This window comes from Notechis scutatus, chromosome 2 (genome assembly GCF_049901735.1).
Source record: "Notechis scutatus isolate UNSWTSFEM ecotype Mainland chromosome 2, rNotScu1.2, whole genome shotgun sequence".
In the NCBI taxonomy this organism is placed as follows: Eukaryota; Metazoa; Chordata; class Lepidosauria; order Squamata; family Elapidae; genus Notechis; species Notechis scutatus.
This window is the reverse complement of record NC_142010.1, coordinates 17,211,033-17,228,174: the sequence shown is the minus strand read 5'-3', so window position 1 is coordinate 17,228,174 and position 17,142 is coordinate 17,211,033. Positions and strand designations below refer to the sequence as shown.

The window sequence follows — 17,142 nt, the reverse complement described above, 5'->3', positions numbered from 1 at the left end:
CAATTGAGGTCTTTCTTTCCTTCCTGTATATGTTGTTGATTTACAAGATGCACCAGAAACACAAAGGAAAGTTTGTATCATAACAGCAAGGTAATATTGCAAAGGGAGATTGCAATCCTCAATGTTTTCCCTAGAATATAAGTTGCCCAGAACAAAATGACTCTTGAGAGAACTGGCACAGAGTGACTACTTGCAAGACAAGCCTGCTAACATTTATTTAGACATAAAGCAAAAACTGTGCAAAACAAAAATACCATAAACGGTGACCCAAAATACACTTTGTATTTTACATTCCTACAGGTGATCCTCCCTGCCTCCAAGCCCACTGCTGATTGTCTGCTTTCTCTAATCTCCCCCAATGAGGTTTACTCATGGTATAATGTCATCTTGCTTATACAGGTAGTCCTTGTCTTACAACATTTCATCCCGTGATCGTTCAAAGTTATAACGGCATTGGAAAAAAAATGACTTATAACCGTTTTTCACGCTTACAAACTTTGCAACATCATCACCGCCCTGTGATCAAAATTCAGATGCTTGGCAACTGAGTCATACTGAAGACTGTTGCTGTGACCTAAGGTCATGTGATCACTTTTTGCAACCTTCAGATGAGCAAAGTCCATGGGGAAGCTGGATTCGCTTTACAACGGGGTTATGTGATGACCTGGGGCGTGGCACAAAAGCAACAAAGTCCCAAAAGTAGGTAAAGTCCCTTTAATACCTCTAACTTGGCCCCCAATGCCCAGTTATCATCGACTGGAGAAAAAAACCTCTCCCAAGAACAGTTTTTAAAGGGAAGAAATTCAGTCCGAACCCAAAGTACATATAAATGATAAATAAAAACCAACACAAACCACGCTGCAGCAATTAACGAGACAGGGCAGGATAAGGAATTGCAGACTTCAAAAGATAATGAAACACACACAGTTGGGAGGATGCCAGAACCCAGATAAGACTTGACAAACAATGATAATGCACGCTTTGCTTCCAGCATGGTGCTATGTGCAAACGCCCTTTAAAAATCCTGTTTTCCCAGCTGCAGCTAATGAAGGGAATCAGGGCTCTTTTCTCCCCCATAACCCACATTGGTCCCTTATCCGTTCCTCCCTGCATGCCCTAGGATGAACAGGGGATGGGCCTTGGTCTTCCTCTGAATGCCCATCCGGCCTGTGGCCTTCCCCAGTTTCCTCCACAGCCACCGGAGCCACACTCCCACTCCCTATCAGCTGCTCGACCTTCCCCTCAGAATCAGATTCCAATAGGGGCATGACAGGTTTCCAATAGGGGCATGACAGTTTAACAACAGCAGTGATTCACTTAACAACCGTGGCAAGAAAGATTGCAAAATGGGTCAAAACTCACTTATCAAATGTCTCATTTAACAGCAGAAATTTTGAGTTCAATTGTGGTCATAAGTCAAGGACTACCTGTAATTCAATCCAGAGGTTCATATTGTGGATTGCTGTAGAACCGAGTTTCTTGCCAACCTTAGCAATGAAAACTTTTGCTCCGTAGAGCAGCATTTCTTCACTTTGGCAGCTTGCCTGAAGATGTGTGGACTTCAACACCCAGAATTCAACAGCCCCTCAACGAGGTTGGTACACGTCACTCTAAAGGATTGTATGAATTCTGGGAATTGGAGTCCACACATCTTCAGCTACCAAGGTTGAGACAGACTATGCCAGGGGTGTCAAACTCAAGGCCCTTAGGGTGCTTAAGGTGCTCAGATCTGGCCTGTGGGGACTGCCCTGGAAACAGCGAAGGGCTGGCACACGGCCATCTCGAGCTCCATTTTCACTGGCGGAGGGTTGGAGGATGCTGTCTCAGCTGAACACGGAGCTCGTGAGGGCTGCGTGCGGCCTGCTCAAGCTCCGTTTTCGCTGGCAGAAAGGATGGCGCTCACAAGGCCATTTTCACTGGCAGAGTGCTTGGGCCGCCACAGGCGTCCCCCAACACGAGGGACATCAAGCTGGTCGTTCCCCCTGGCCAGACACAGACCCCGCTCCCCCGCCCCCGAGGTCAAGCACAACCCTGATGTGGCCCCCATGAAATCGAGTTTGACACCCCTGCACTAAAACCAAAGGATTTTATAAATACTGGGAATTGACGTCTAACCCTCTTCAAGCTCCCATGGTTGAGAAACTTTGCACTGGAGGATCGTATATCAACCTTTGGGACAGATCAGCTTTTTGGACAATTGCTTGAGAGCATTTCTGCATAGATGATGGCAGGCGTCTCCTCCTTTGTCTGACTCCGGCATCGCTCTGGCTCCTTGAATTGCAGTACTGAGTATTGGATTCCTTCTGCCCCCTAAAAAGACAGAATGGGGGGGAGAAAGATCAAAAGATCCCTGCGGTCAATGTATAGAAAACTCGTTCAGCCCCCATCAAAGTTACTGAATTTTACCTCATGTTAATGACCAGACCATAGAGACAAAGCTTTCAAGAAGAGACCATACTGTCAGAAATGGTATAGGCTGTCTTGCTAGGGGACAGAGGTGGTATTCAGCAAGTTCTGACCAGTTCTGGAGAACCAGTAGCGGAAATTTTGAGTAGTTTGGAGAACCGGCAAATACCACCTCGCACTGACCCCGCCCCCATCTATTCTCTGCCTCTCAAGTCCCAGCTGATTGGCTGGGTCTTCTTTGGTTGCCCTGCACAGGAGAATGGAGCTGGAAAGCAGGTTAGTGTGGTGGGGTGGGAATGAGGATTTTGCAGGAACCTTTCCCCTGGAGTGGGGAGGGAATGGAGATTTTGTAGTATCCTTCCCCTGCCATGTCCACAAAGCCACGCCCACAAAGCCACACCACGCCCACAAAGCCACGCCCACAAAACTGGTAGTAAAATTTTTTGAATCCCATCACTGAACAGGATGCTCTCGATCGTCCCTCTATAGCAGAGGTGTCAAACTTCCATTGTCACAGCATCATCATGTGACATATTGTGACTCCCCCCCCCCTCGCTACACCAGGCGCGGGCGTGGCCAGCCCGTGATGCATCCGGCCTGCAGGCTAAGAGTTTGACAGCCCTGCTCTATAGGAAGTGGTAAGGACCCGGAAAGGAAGATGAATTTTTCTCATGAGACATAGAAGATCCAGAAGGCCACCAGGGGGCAGCAAAGGAACATCCCTAACGTCTGTCACAGGCTCTTTGGAGTACAAGTAAGCCTTGATTTACGACCACAAAGGAGCCCAATATCACAGGTGTTCCATGTGGTTCATTTAAGCAAATCTGGTTTTCCCCCATTGACTCTGCTCGTTGGCAACCACCTGGGAAGGTTAAAGGTCACTTTGGGGCACCTCAGCTGCTATAAATACATGCCGGATGACAAGTGCCCAAATTTTGATCCCGTGACCATGGGGATGCTCCGACAGTCATGTGAAAAATGGTCGTCAATCATTTTTTCCAGTGCCGTTTGTAACTTGGAATGGTGACTAAACAGACGGGTGTAAGTCGAAGACTACTTTGATGAGCCTAGACTGGCCTAATATGCAAATACATGTAAATTAACTTGTAGAGCGATTTTAATTTATAATGGCTTGCACTTGGAAACAAACTGAAATGGGCATCACGTTTATACCACTCTTTCTGGTATTGGAAAGATCATATTACTCTGTTCAACAATCAACATAACAATCAGAAACAGTAGCAGTAACACAAACCTTACCTCATTCATCTCTACATCTTTTTCTTGGTTCTTTAGGGGTTTTTCTGTTCCTAAGATTGAAAGATATTAGAATAAGCTACAGCAATTGATTTGTTAAAGGCCTTGTCAACAGCTAGTCTTCCCAGGGATCCATTCTGAAAAGATGGACTGGGATAACTCACTGTGACCAATTCGCCATGGCCACCTCAGTGCGGCCAACTTCCCATGGCCGACTCATCGTGGGATAACTCACCAGCAAATATTTAAAAAAATATTTTAACTTTCATCATTTCTCCCCGCTTCGGCATCCTTTCTTTAATGATTCGGTTCTAACATTTCTTCAATATTAGTATAACTCTTGTCCCATGGTGAGTTGGCAGTGGCGAATTGTCCTAGCCCTGTGATAGCAAACCTATGACACGCGTGCCACAGGTGGCACGCAGAGCCATTTGTGCTGGCACGCGACCCGCAGGCAAAGTTACTTCAATGCGCATGCGCGCGCCTCACAGCTGAATTTTTGACCTGTTTGAGGCCTTTTTTTGCCTCCCAGAGGCTTGTGGAAAGCCTTTGCAGGCCAAAAAATAGGCCCGTTTCATCACTTCCTGTCTTTCCGGAAATACTGGAAGTGATGAAACGGGCTCATTTTTCGGCCTATGAAGGCTGCAGAAGATTTCCTCAAGCCTCTGGGAGGCCGAAAAAGGCCTCAAATGGGCTGAAAATCAGTTGGGAGATGCAGTCCAGGTAAGTGGGGTGCGGGGAGTGGGGGGATTGCGTGCGCATGCGCAGGGGTTGTGGGGGGCGCAAGCGTATTGCCTTCTGGGTGCTGGCACGTGAGCACACAAATGCAAGTGCCTGCACAATTTTTGGGACAGGAGCCCAAAAAGGTTAGCCACCACTGTCCTAGCCCAACTTCAGTGGACTTCAGTCATCATATCATGTCACAAGATAGTTTTGCTTAGTTTTGGCTTAGTTCAATATGGGAATCCTACCACTATCAGGGCTACCATTCAGTTACTCTGTGTACTGACTGCTGCTGGTTGCCTGCCATAGAAACATGGAGGTAGGGGGTGGGAGCTGTGGGATAGGACAGGAGGGTTACCCTGAGGAAATGAAACCATCCCGTGAGAATAGCCGGCTGTTCCAAGTTCAGCAAAGGAATGCAGCCAGCTGTAAAGACAGGGACTATGTCCCAAAACAGTTTGTAATACCTAATTGCACACTTCTTGATAAATGGGGTGGGGATGGAAGGGAACAGGGGAAAACTTTGGGCGCAAAAAAACTCAGATCTAGCTTCACTTCTTCTGTAACCACGAGCAATTATTGCAAGAGTTGAACCCATATGCCATAAACCATGCAAGAATGCCTAGATCTGGGAGTGTCAAACTCAATTTCATTGAGGGCCACATCAGGGTTGTGTTTGACCTTGGGGGGCTAGGGTGGGCCAGGGCCAGATCTCAGCACCCCTTGGCTAGATTCAGCCCACGGGCCTTGAGTTTGACATCCCTGGCTGAGATTAAGATCTGCAGCAAGAGCAGGTTACATTCTGAAATAATAGAAGTATACAAGTAAATAATGATGCATATGTGTATATTATATACACATAACATACACTTGAAAAATAAAAGGTACAAGACAACTAAACAAGGATACTTATACACACACACATTCAGTTTTGCAAATTGGATTAAAGGGTATATATAAGGTGACATGAAAAAATTTTTAAAATCCTAAAAATATGAGAATGAATTAGAATTACTTAGGAAATGTTAATTTTCTATTATGTCAAATATAGTTTGTGTCTTAGACCCACCCACTTTGGAAAGCAATCTCCAGCATACTCCTTAAAGGCCAGTTGTATCAATCAGCCCCAAAGAAGTTATTTTCTCAAATAAACAATATCAACAGTTTATTCATCAGATTCAGGTGTGTAATAATCAGAATAAAAAAAAACTGGTACAGAGTTTGAAAGCTCTTTGCTGCCTGCAGCCAGTAAAATAGAGAAACAGTTGTGGACATCACAATATTGACTGTCAACAATGCACTGATTTGGACTATACTAAGCATTACCAGGAAAATGGAAAAACGAGAAAAACCCCTTTATTACAGTCATTGATCAGAAAAACAGGGGGAAAAACAGAAGTGTAAAAACTATACTCACCAATTGAATTCTGAATCGCTTGTGATTTTGGCTCCTTTTCAATTTTACTGGGGCTTAAAAGGATGACAGAGAAATGCCTCTTAAATATCTGGTGTTTATAAGATTCATTGAAACAAGAAAAACCTGGTGTTGTGTTAAGTCAGATGTTTGAGATATTTGAACATGTACAATAAAGTATGGCAAAATCCAATAATTTTAGAATCTGAGAGTACCTTAAGGATCATCTCTTCCAACCCCTGGTTTGGCCAAACAATAAAAGAAATACTTCCTGAAAGGGAATTGACTGAGGTGTTCTATCTATAACTCGCTTAAAAACTTTCATCACTTTCTGAACGTTTATTCTATTTATCTAAAGCTGTGTTTAGATAAAAGCCATAATTTTTGTGACTTAAAGCTGTGAAGACTTCAACTCCCAGAGTTCTCCAGCCAGCTGTTATAATGATGAGGCAGTCGAGTTGTTTGATCATGAACAACTGAATTATGATGATGATCTTTATTGGAGTATAGTCTTGCATTTATATACAATTTTAGTTATCCTCCATCATTGGTTAACTTTGGTTACTGCTTAACTTTGGTTACTGTTCAGCACAGTAATCCATACAATTAATTATCTCTAGTTAAAGTCTAACATATGTCTACTTCCCCTCTCTAATCTTCCTTTATCCATAGATTAGTGACTTTGTTTGCTTGGAAAATTCTTTATCTGAGGTTTGCCATCCGATATTGGAACATTCCTGCAATTACAACTCTACAGCCAGCAGCCTGATTGGGGGTTCTGGGAATTGAAGTTCACACAGCTTAAATCATCCCAAATTGAGAAACACTGATCTAAATCAGGGGTGTCAAACTTGTGGCCCACGGGCCAGATGCATCACCTACATTGGTTATGCCCACTCCCGTTTTAGCGAAGGGGGAGGAAAGTCACGATATGTCACGTGATGACAATGTGATGACACAAGTTTGACACCCCTGATCTAATTGGATAATGGCTAGCTTCCTGAATTAAGCTTTATATTATAACAACCCAGGAGGTTTCAATTTTAGCTCCAGAAGGAGCTCTAAAAGAAACTTGTTTGTAATCTGGAAGTGTTGCTGGATTCCCAGTTCCTACTAGACCTGACTACTCTAACTGATGTTACATGGGACTGCCCTTGAAGATCACCTGGAAAGTACAGCTGTGCAACAGCCCACATCCTGATGAGACTGACTCAATTCTCCCAAACAACATCTTTATTTGGGTAGCTTCATTTGTTCCAGGGTGCAATTTAAGGTGCTAAAAATAGCTTTTAAATTTGTATATAGCAGTGGTGGGATTCAGAAACTTTTACTGCTGGTTCTGTGGGCATGGCTTGGTGGGTGTGGCATGGTGTGGTGGGTGTGGCTTGATGGGCATGTCGGGGAAGGTTCCTGCAAAATCCCATTCCCTCCCCACCCCACTAACCTGCTTTCCAGCTCCATTTTCCTGTGCAGGGCAACCAAAAAAGGCCCAGCCAATCAGCTGGGATTCGGGAGGCAGAGAATAGATGGGGGCGGGGCCAGTCAGAGGTGGGATTTGCGGGTTCTCTGAACTACTCAAAATTTCTGCTACCGGTTCTCCAGAACTGGTCAGAACCTGCTGAATACCACCTCCGGTATATGGCTTAGGACCGGTGTAGCTATATGATTCTTGCTTACTCCCAGTAGAATCTACTGGTACTAAATAGAACCTCGTGTCACTCCCATTAAGGTGACCACATCAGGAAATCAACAGGAAGGCTTAAATTATTTTATTGACATTGATTATAATAAGAGGATCTTACGTGTCAAATTGTGCTGTACTTTCTTCCCCTTCTTATGCTCCACTTAATTAGGAAGGTTTCTGTCTGACTCCCTTCTGAATATGATTTATCTGTTGTGGATTTAATGTCTTTTTCACTCCTCATCACTTTGATAATGGAGCTGTCAAGGTCTTCTTTTTTTGGTTCCATGTCATTTTGTTGGCCAGATAGTAAGGATTTCACCCCAGAAGAAGACAACCGCAAGCTGTTTCTGCCCAACCTCCCAACACCATGGAAATCAAGGGTACCAGGAAACTGAACTGAATTCAAGGGAGACATTACTTTCTCTTTTTTAAACCTTTACCTGGTTCTCCATGATGGAAGCTTCTCCCGGAAAACAAATATAGTCACCCCCATCGATAGGAGAGCGATAATTCCTATCATGCAACCGGCAATGACTTGGAGCTTAAACTTCTTCTCTTTATCTTTGGAGAGACGTAAAATAGAACGGAGAAAAGAGGTTATTCCAGATCAGTCAAAAAAGTCAAGATGGCAGCCTCCGTCATGTGGTGGAACCCTTACCCACGTTGCCCACGTGTGGGTTTCATAATAAAGACCCAGAAAAAAATTAAAAATTAAAATAGAGATGGCAAAATTAAGCTATTTTAATTTTTTTTAAAAGCACGGGTAATCCTCGACCCCGTTGTTAAGTGAATCTGGCTTCTCCATTGGCTTTGCTTGTTGGAAGGTCACATGACCCTGGGATACTGCAACCGTCATAAATATGAATCATTTGTCAAGTGTCTGAAATTTGATCACGTGACCATGGGGAATGCTGCAACGGTCGTTAAGTGTGAAAAATGGCAATAGGTCACATTTTGTCCGGGCCCTTCCTTAGGGCCCTTCTACCACTTTCCGAATGGTCAAATCTAACTTGGTATTTTAAACAAACAAAATTACTTTTCATTTCCACAATAAACAAAAAAAAAAACCCCCCCTCCCTTCCCTTTAATTTATTTTTTTTTGTTGTTATAAAATAAAAAAACTTATCCCTCCCCCCCCCCCCCTCCCCCCCCCTCCAACTGTTGTAAGCCGAGGAAGGACAACCTAGATTGTGGTTTCAAATAAAGTGAGAGAGGGGATCAACTGTGAAAATCAGCCCTGTGATCCACACAGGATCAAAATTAACTTTGTCTTGGAAAACCACCCTTGTGTTAAATGCCTGAATTGTTAGAACAGGGGTTTTCAAATTCAAGGCCCACAGGCTGGATATCCAGCCCATGGGGCCATCTCAATGTATCCACGTCGCTTCAGCCTGGTCTACCCATTGTAAAGAGGAAAGATTGGGCCAGCGTGGCTTCGGCCCGGTCTGCTCAAAGCAAAGAGGAAACATGCTGGCCACACCCACCCAGCTGGCCACACCCACCCAGTCGGCCACGCCTGCCCGGCCCCTCCAAGGTCAAACACAGTCCTGATGGAGCCCTCAATGGAATTGAGTTTGACACCCCTGTGTTATAAGCTTGCTCCTAACTGAATTCAACTGAGCCATAATCTAGGCCAGGGGTGTCAAACTCAAGGCCGGGGTGTGTGTGGATCCGGCCTGTGAGGTGCTTAGATTTGGCCTGAGAAACCTGGAAACAGTGAAGGACTGGCCCGCAGTACCTCTGCCAGCAAAAACAGAGTCTGGAAATGACAAAGGACTGGCCTGTGGTTCCTCTGGTAGCCAAAATGGGGTTCAGGGAGCCTCCTGGACATTCTCCTACAGCACTCTGCTGGCCAAAATGGGGTGCACAGCCCCCTCATGCCCCATTTTGGCCAGCAGGGTGCTGTATGAGGCGTCCTTCCCGTCTCACCCCACCCCCAACCCCCTCCAGACGGCCCGCAGAGAAGAGCTACATTGCTGATCCAGCCCTCAAAGAAATCCAGTTTGACACCCTTGATCTAGGCAAATGGTAGTTCTGATATGGGCAGGGCATAAATCTGATACTCACAGAATGGTACTGGGGTAGACCAGGGCATTTCCTCCGTCTCCGATCTGTCTGAAATTCTGAATTCCTCTTCCAAGCAATAGCCGTCAGATTGTGTAAGGCATCTGGGACTGCTGCATTTCCAGAGACCATAATTTGGAGGGCTGTCTTCAACTATGATTGCGTTTCTTAGCAATCTTAGCAAAGAACCATGATTAGAAGCAGTTTTCCCGTTAATAGTCCAGATGATGCGAGAGCTTTCATAAGTTTGGCCATCCATGTTGTCAGCACAAGAATTGCAGATCAGTTTTACTGACTGTTTCCTTCTGTGGGATTTCTTTAAAGGGGCAACTGTCATCCCCTGTCGATTATCTGTCAGAAACACCAACATGTTATTCCTTCAAAGATTTGCAACTACAGAGGGAAGGATAAATGTCTATGGAGATTCCTAATCATCCAGGGCATGGTTGTCTCTAAGGTGCTTTTCTAAAAGGCAACTGGATTCCCTTGATTTTTCTTTAAAAAAAAAAAATCTCACTTCTTATCCGAGAGGCTTCTTCAGTTCTAACTGAAAAAAAAAGTTAGAAAAAAAGTTAGAACTGAAGAAGCTTCTTGGATGAGAAGCGAAATATTTTTAAAGAAAAAAAAAAACCAAAGGAGTGTTTTGGAAAAGCAACTTTGAAAGAGGCAAGGATATCTTTTGAGAGACATTGGGATCTAAATGAGAGGTTTAAGTGATCAGCTATTACCTGAAAACTGATATATAAGTTACATATAGAATTCCATACAGAATTCTATACTGTAGTTAATAAAATACTCCGAATAAAAGGAGATGGGGAGGTATAGGGAGAATAGTAGAAGGAAATTTCTCTCCTTTTAACAGATAATCAGAGTTGGAAGGGACCTTATAGGTCATCTAGCCCAACCCCAAGCAGGAGACCCTACACCATTTCTGACAAATAGCAGTCCATCCTCTTCTTGAAAGTTTCAAGTGATGATGCTCCCACAGTTTCCAAAGGCAACTTCTGTTCCATTGGTTGATTGTTCTCACTGTCAGAAAGTTTCTCCTTATTTCCAGGTTGAATCTCTCCTTGTTCAGTTTCCATCTGTTATTCCTTGTCTGGCCTTCAAGTGCTTTGGAAAATAGCTTGACCCCTTCCTCTCTGTGGCAGCCCCTCAAATATTGGAAGACTGCTATCCTGTCTCCCCTGGTCCTTCTCTTCACTAGACTAGCCAAGCCCAGTTCCTGTAACCGTTCTTCATATGTTTTAGTCTCCAGTCCCCTAATCATCCTGGTTGCTCTTCTCTGCACTTTTTCAAGAGCCTCAACATCTTTTTTATAATGTGGTGACCAAAACTGGATGCAGAACTCTAGGCTTGCACCTGGCTATCCAGCAAATCAAAATAAATTTTGGAGAATCAGACAGGCAAAAGTTCCTCATCTAATCATGAAGGAATCCATCTGAAGAAATGAGAAATACTAGCAGACTTTATTTTTTTTAATAGGTTAACGGCTATACAAGGTAGGCCTCGAGTTAAAACCCCAACGAAGTCGAAATTTTTCATTGCTAAGCAAGGGAGTTGTTAAGTGAATGTTGTCCCCTTTCACAACCTTACTTGCCATAGTTGTTAAGTGAATCACTGCAGTTGTTAAGCTAATCATTTGTTTGTTAAGTAGGTCTCGCTTCCCTCGTTGATTTTTGCTTGCCTGGGAAGGTCACAAAAGGTGATCATAGGACCCCAGGACAGGGCAACTGTCATAAATACAGGTGTTCTGACTCACGCCCTTTTCCAACAAATCAAACATAATCCAAAGGGAACAGAAAGCTTTTAATGCTTCTGCAAAATAATTAGTTGTGATAAGCACAAGCCTTGCCAAACTGTGCGAGTCTGCCAAACGATAACAGTCAAGAAATAATTTGCAATACAAGAATCTTCAAATACAAACTCAGGATACTGGAATATCCACGAGGCTGGAGTTTCAAAATGTCTTTGCCTTCTGCAAAGAACGTTTGTTTCACAGCTGGCTTTTATCTTCTTGAAGGAGGGGCCATTACCTTGCAGCCTTACTCCCGAGTCACATGTGCTGTTGTAGCTGCTCTTTCCTGCGAGCAATCCTGCGTGCACACGCACTTGGCACAGGATCCTCGAGAACCTCCTCATCGCTGCTACCAGCCCCCACAATTTCTGAAGGCAGCAGTCCACTCCCTGATGGTCCTGGCCCCTCATCTGAGTCCTCGCTCTCCTCAGCCTGCTGCCAGCTAACCACAACAACGCCAGTTTCCAAGCGTTTGAATTTTGATCATGTGATCATGGAGATGCTGCAAACCCTTATAAGTGTAAAAAACGGTTGTCACATTTTTCAGGGATGTTGTAACTTTAAATAGTCACTAAATGAATCGAGGCTTACCTGTATCATTAATAACATTTAAAGAGAACCCTTTTGATTTGGGAACTATGCTCTCTGTCAATCAGATGCAGGGGATGAAACCATGGTCAACATGTCTTTGCTTTCCTGTCAAAGACAGGTGCAGGGGGGTGCTGGAGATCATCTAGACTTAGCTCAGTAAAATCTATGAAATGCTATATACCAAACAAATGGCCAAGTTGTCTTTGTTTAAGCCTCCAGTGCATGGAAACCTACCTGTGCTTTTCTGTTATCAAACAATAGATTTGGAATATTTATTTGGATGTGTTCCTCCCAGGTTTCTTTTTTCTCTACTGTATTTAATTAGATATTTTTTTTAACCTTGCCTTTATTATTTTTATAAATAACTCAAGGCAGTGAATATACCTAATCCTTCCTTCCTCCTTCTTTTTTCCCCACAATTACAATCCTGTGAGGTGAGTTGGGCTGAGAAAGAGTGACTGGTCCAAAGTCACCCAGCTGGTTTTCTTGACTAAGGTGGGACTAGAACTCACAGTCTCCTGGTTTCTATTCTGGTGCTTTAATCACTAGACCATTCGCTGATTCGAGCTTGTTCTTCCAGTGCAGCAAAGGAGAAATCTGGCCTACCCTCTAAGGGTAGCCTTTCATATATTTGAAGTCCTTTATCATCCATCCAAACATCCATCCATCCATCCATCCATCCACCGACTGATCAATCGATTGATCGATTTATTGACATATATATACAGTTTTTGTTCAGTCACACATGCATAATGTCGGCTGGCTAGGAAATTCTGGGAGTTGAGGTTCACACAACTTAAAGTTGACAAGTCTAAAAAGTACTGGTCTAAAATTATGAGTTTGGATCATTCAAACCAGTGGTGGGATTCAAAAGATTTTACTACCAGTTCTGTGGGTGTGGCTTGGTGGGCGTGGCAGGGGAAGGATACTGCGAAATCCCCATTCCCTCCCCACCCCACTAACCTGCTTTCCAGCTCCGTTCTCCTGTGCAGGGCAACAAAAGAAGACCCAGCCAATCAGCTGGGACTCGGGAGACAGATAATAAATGGGGGCGGGGCCAGTCAGAGGTGGGATTTGCCGGTTCTCCGAACTACTCAAAATGTCTGCTAACGGTTCTCCAGAATGGGTTAGAACCTGCAAAATACCACCCCTGATTCAAACCCAGGGTGTGTATTAAGGCCCATGCACTGACATTCCTTCAAGCCAACAGCTGGCTAGGCCATACAAATGTGTGGAAGCCTTCTGGAAGATGTCAGAGCCATTTTCAAACAGCCTGCTGCCATTTCCACCCATCATTTGGTGCCACGAGGATATTCAATATCTACTTTCCAAAGCCCTAAAATTCGCCCCCCTCTTTTTTTTAATTACCAGATTTCACCATGACTGAGAGAAAGGATGAGTTTCTTCTTCCATCAAAACAATAGAAAGTGCCAGAGTCATTCATGTGTTGGAACGGGATAGTGAGAAAGAACTTTCCATTATTTTTTTCTACCGTCATCCTTTGAAATCTCTTCAGCTTTTCATTAATGTGCGTCGTGTTAGAAATTACACTGCAGATTTGTATCCGGACCATTTTTAGGCCTGCACAGATGGGGTAACGGGGAATCCAGTACCATTCGAGTTGGACGCCTGTCAGGTCGCATGGAATTTTAATCTCACCTCCAGCATCGACCTCCCTCTCTGAAATTATAAAAAATGTTAACTAAATATTATTTACGCACATTCACACCCTCCACACAAAGCCAGCCCCAAATGCCCAAATCACGATGTTTCTGTGAATCTGGGGCATTGCAGCAGGGGAGGGAGGTGATGCCAAAACAGTCAAGACGGCAGCCTGGACCCTACGATCAAAATCCACCTGTTTTTTTTATACCCTCCAAGGTGAACATCTTGGCCAACCACAATCTCTGGCCAAGCATCAGAACCACAGCAACAAAGAGGAAAAGCAATGTTTATATATATATATATATATATATATATATATATATATATATATATATATATATATATATATATATATATATGGCCTTCAGCTTTGTTCGGTATTTCCCACGTCATTATAGTTGTGCTTTTAAAGTTTTAAAAGCACAACTATAATGACGTGGGAAAATACCCAACAAAGCTGAAGGCCATACATGTAAGTACCAGCGAAAACTTAAGAATATATATATATATATATATATATATATATATATATATATATATATATATATATATATATATATATCTTTGGTTATTCGGGTTTCTCCTCGCGTAGATTCAAGTATTAGGCAGCGTTTGGCGAGTCCCACGCCATTCAGGCTGGTGCTTTCGACTGCTTGCACTGGCACTAAGCCGAAAGCACCAACCTGAAGATGGCGAGTGGGACCTCGCCGAAACGTTGCAGATACTTTGAATCTACGCGAGAAACCCGAATAACCAAAGATCCACATACAAATACCGCGAGAACCTCAGAATAATATATATATATATATATATATATATATATATATATATATATATATATATATATATATATATATATATATATATATGAACATTGGTGTGAGGGAGGGGGGCAGTTCAGCACCATTTTCTGGGGATGAGCGGCCTACGCCGGGCCTGATAGGGGAGGAAGCAATAGGAGTTAAGCCTCCATCGATCAACAGGTCTGAAGTAAAAACAATAGAGCTAATCACAGATGGGAGGCGGGTGGATGGGCCTATTACGGGCGCAATGGCTAAATTGATCCATGATGCATAAAGGCGAATATCTCTTCAATGGTAGTTTTCACACTCTGACGATGTTAGCAGAGGCTAATGAAAGCTAAGTGGATAATATAGTTTAAGTTCCAGAGATTGTGATGTCTGTCTCTTTTATGTGTGTGTGAGTGTGTGTGTGTGAGTGTAAAAGAAGAAACAGACATCCTGCGATTTCTGGAATTTAAAATTACATGCAATGTACTTACTAAGCTTTTGTCAGCCTCTGCTGACATCGTCAGAGTATTAAGGTACCATTACAGAGATCTTTGCCTTTATATATCATTAATTAATTTAGCCCTTCCACGCGTAATAGGCCCTCTCAACTGCCTCCCATCCGTAATTAGCTCTGTTGTTTTTGCTTTCGTCATGTTGGTTAAATGGTAGTTAATATATATATATATATATATATATATATATATATATATATATATATATATATATATATATATATATATATATATATATATATATATATATATATGTTTTCTGAGGTTCTCTGGGTATTTGTATGTGGATCTTTGGTTATTCGAGTACCTAACATGAAGAATGACACCAGACCCATACCCACCAGGGCCACACAAGATGCCACCACCACACTTCCACGTAAAAAGCAGACTCACACCCACACAGAAGATGAGACACGACCACGGACCAGAAGCCGCACTGCAGCTGCATCACTACCCACTTCAAACCCCTCCGAACCATACATGAAGCGAACTGACCCCACCATGAAGATGCGGCATGACCACGAACTCGAAGCCAAACAGCAAGATCACAGCTCACCAGCTCAAATCCCCAGCAACTAAGACTAACCTGAGCACAAGCAAGCCCCCACCGAACAGAACACACCTCCAGCCAATCAGAACACGGCCAACCCCCAACCAATCAGAACACAGCCAAACCCCAACCAATGAGAACACACCCCCACCCAATGAGAACACAGCCAAGCCCCCACCCAATCAAGTCACACCCCCACTAGCAGTTAAAAGGAAGAAGCAGCTGCAAGCTCACATCACTCTGAGAAGCACAGAGCGGAAGACACAAGCCTGAAGATGATGAATGAGACTTCATCGAAACGTTGCCTAGATACTTCCAATCTTACGCGGAGAAAACCCGAATAACCAAAGATCCACATATATATATGTGTGTGTGTGTGTGTGTGTATCTTTGGTTATTCGCGTTTTCTCCTGCGTAAAATTGGAAGTATCTAGGCAACGTTTCGATGAAGTCTCATTCATCATCTCTGAGAAGCACAGAGCCGAAGACACAAGCCTGAAGATGATGAATGAGACTTCATCGAAACGTTGCCTAGATACTTCCAATCTTACGCGGGAGAAAACCCGAATAACCAAAGATCCACATACAAATACCCGCGAGAACCTCAGAAAACAAATATGTGTGTGTGTGTGTGTGTGTGTGTGTGTGTACATACAAGAAATATGTTTTCTTTGTGGTAGGAATCACAACATTTGTGCAAGATGCCAGTTGCTCTATGGTTTTCAGTCTATCTCAGCCATGGACCCAATTGATTTACCGTAATTTATTTAGAACAATTTAACTTTATATTTTATCAAAGCTTTTAACATTTTAAAAAATATTAAATTAATAATTTAATGAGCCATTCTGACCAGATCAAGATTGACTTAGCCTTCCATCTTTCCGAGGACAATAAAATGAGGAACCAGATTATTGGGGGCAATATGCTGACGCTGCTTAGTGAGGGCTTTAAAGCACTGTGAAGCGGTATATAACTCTCAGTGCTATTGTTGTTACTATTCCCCTTTTCTAGTTCCTGCATTGCCGACACAAGACAAGATGTATTTGTTTGACACATTTATATGGCTGCCCATCGCCCAAAACGTATCTCTGGGTGCCATACAACATTCAGTTATTTACTGGATTTAGTGGTGCCTAAACCACTAGATCAAACTGGTTCATCCTTTAATTTCCAAAGAAAATACGCCCCCCCCATACACCTGTAATGCCACCCAACTGTACCAGTCCAGCCTGTAACTGCCTTCAACCGGCCTGGGCTGAAGAGGGCTTCCCCAAGGATCAGGCAACTTCGTGCAAGGAAGGACTGAAAGCTTACCTTGGAGATGCCACACAGATGTCCCTGCCTGGGTGACAGCAGCCACGGTGGCTGGAATTAAGAAGAGAAAGAGCTTCATTGAGGGGCAAAGGCTGGAATAGAGGCAAGGCACAGCTTGTGGCCAGTTGTAAAGAGGAAATGGGGAAGCTGGAGGGGAAAGAGAAACCACAGATGTTGTCAACAAGCTCGAGAAAGGAGAAGGGAACAGAAGGGCAGCTTCTCTGTGGGCGGGACCCTTCAAGGGACCTGGCAATCATCAGGAAGCTCTCCTCTCTCCTTTCACATTATTCTCAGTTAATAGAATAGAATAGAATAGAATAGAATAGAATAGAATAGAATAGAATAGAGTAGAGTAGAGTAGAGTAGAGTAGT

The 17,142-nt window shown here is 43.4% G+C and overlaps 1 protein-coding gene across 1 annotated transcript; it reads right to left on the bottom strand.

Moving 5' to 3' along the window:
* Nucleotides 1-178: 178 nt before the first annotated feature.
* On the bottom strand, nucleotides 179-16,908 carry LOC113423873 (uncharacterized). The gene is made up of 7 exons (XM_026685441.2): nucleotides 16,771-16,908; nucleotides 13,306-13,617; nucleotides 9,552-9,899; nucleotides 7,925-8,045; nucleotides 5,804-5,856; nucleotides 3,667-3,716; nucleotides 179-2,310 (listed from the first exon to the last, which is right to left on the bottom strand). Exons 1-7 carry the CDS (start codon nucleotides 16,847-16,849, stop codon nucleotides 2,182-2,184), a joined length of 1,092 nt encoding a protein of 363 aa, XP_026541226.2. The 5' UTR covers nucleotides 16,850-16,908; the 3' UTR covers nucleotides 179-2,181.
* Between the last annotated feature and the right edge of the window lie 234 nt (nucleotides 16,909-17,142).

Coding starts and splice junctions, on each gene's coding strand:
- LOC113423873 (XM_026685441.2), bottom strand. CDS start 16,849: ATGAAGCTCTTTCTCTTCTTAATTCCAGCCACCGTGGCTGCTGTCACC. Junction 3,717..5,803: donor AGCGATTCAGAATTCAATTG/GTGAGTATAGTT, acceptor TTTCAATCTTAG/GAACAGAAAAACCCCTAAAG. Junction 2,311..3,666: donor AAGATGTAGAGATGAATGAG/GTAAGGTTTGTG, acceptor CTGTCTTTTTAG/GGGGCAGAAGGAATCCAATA.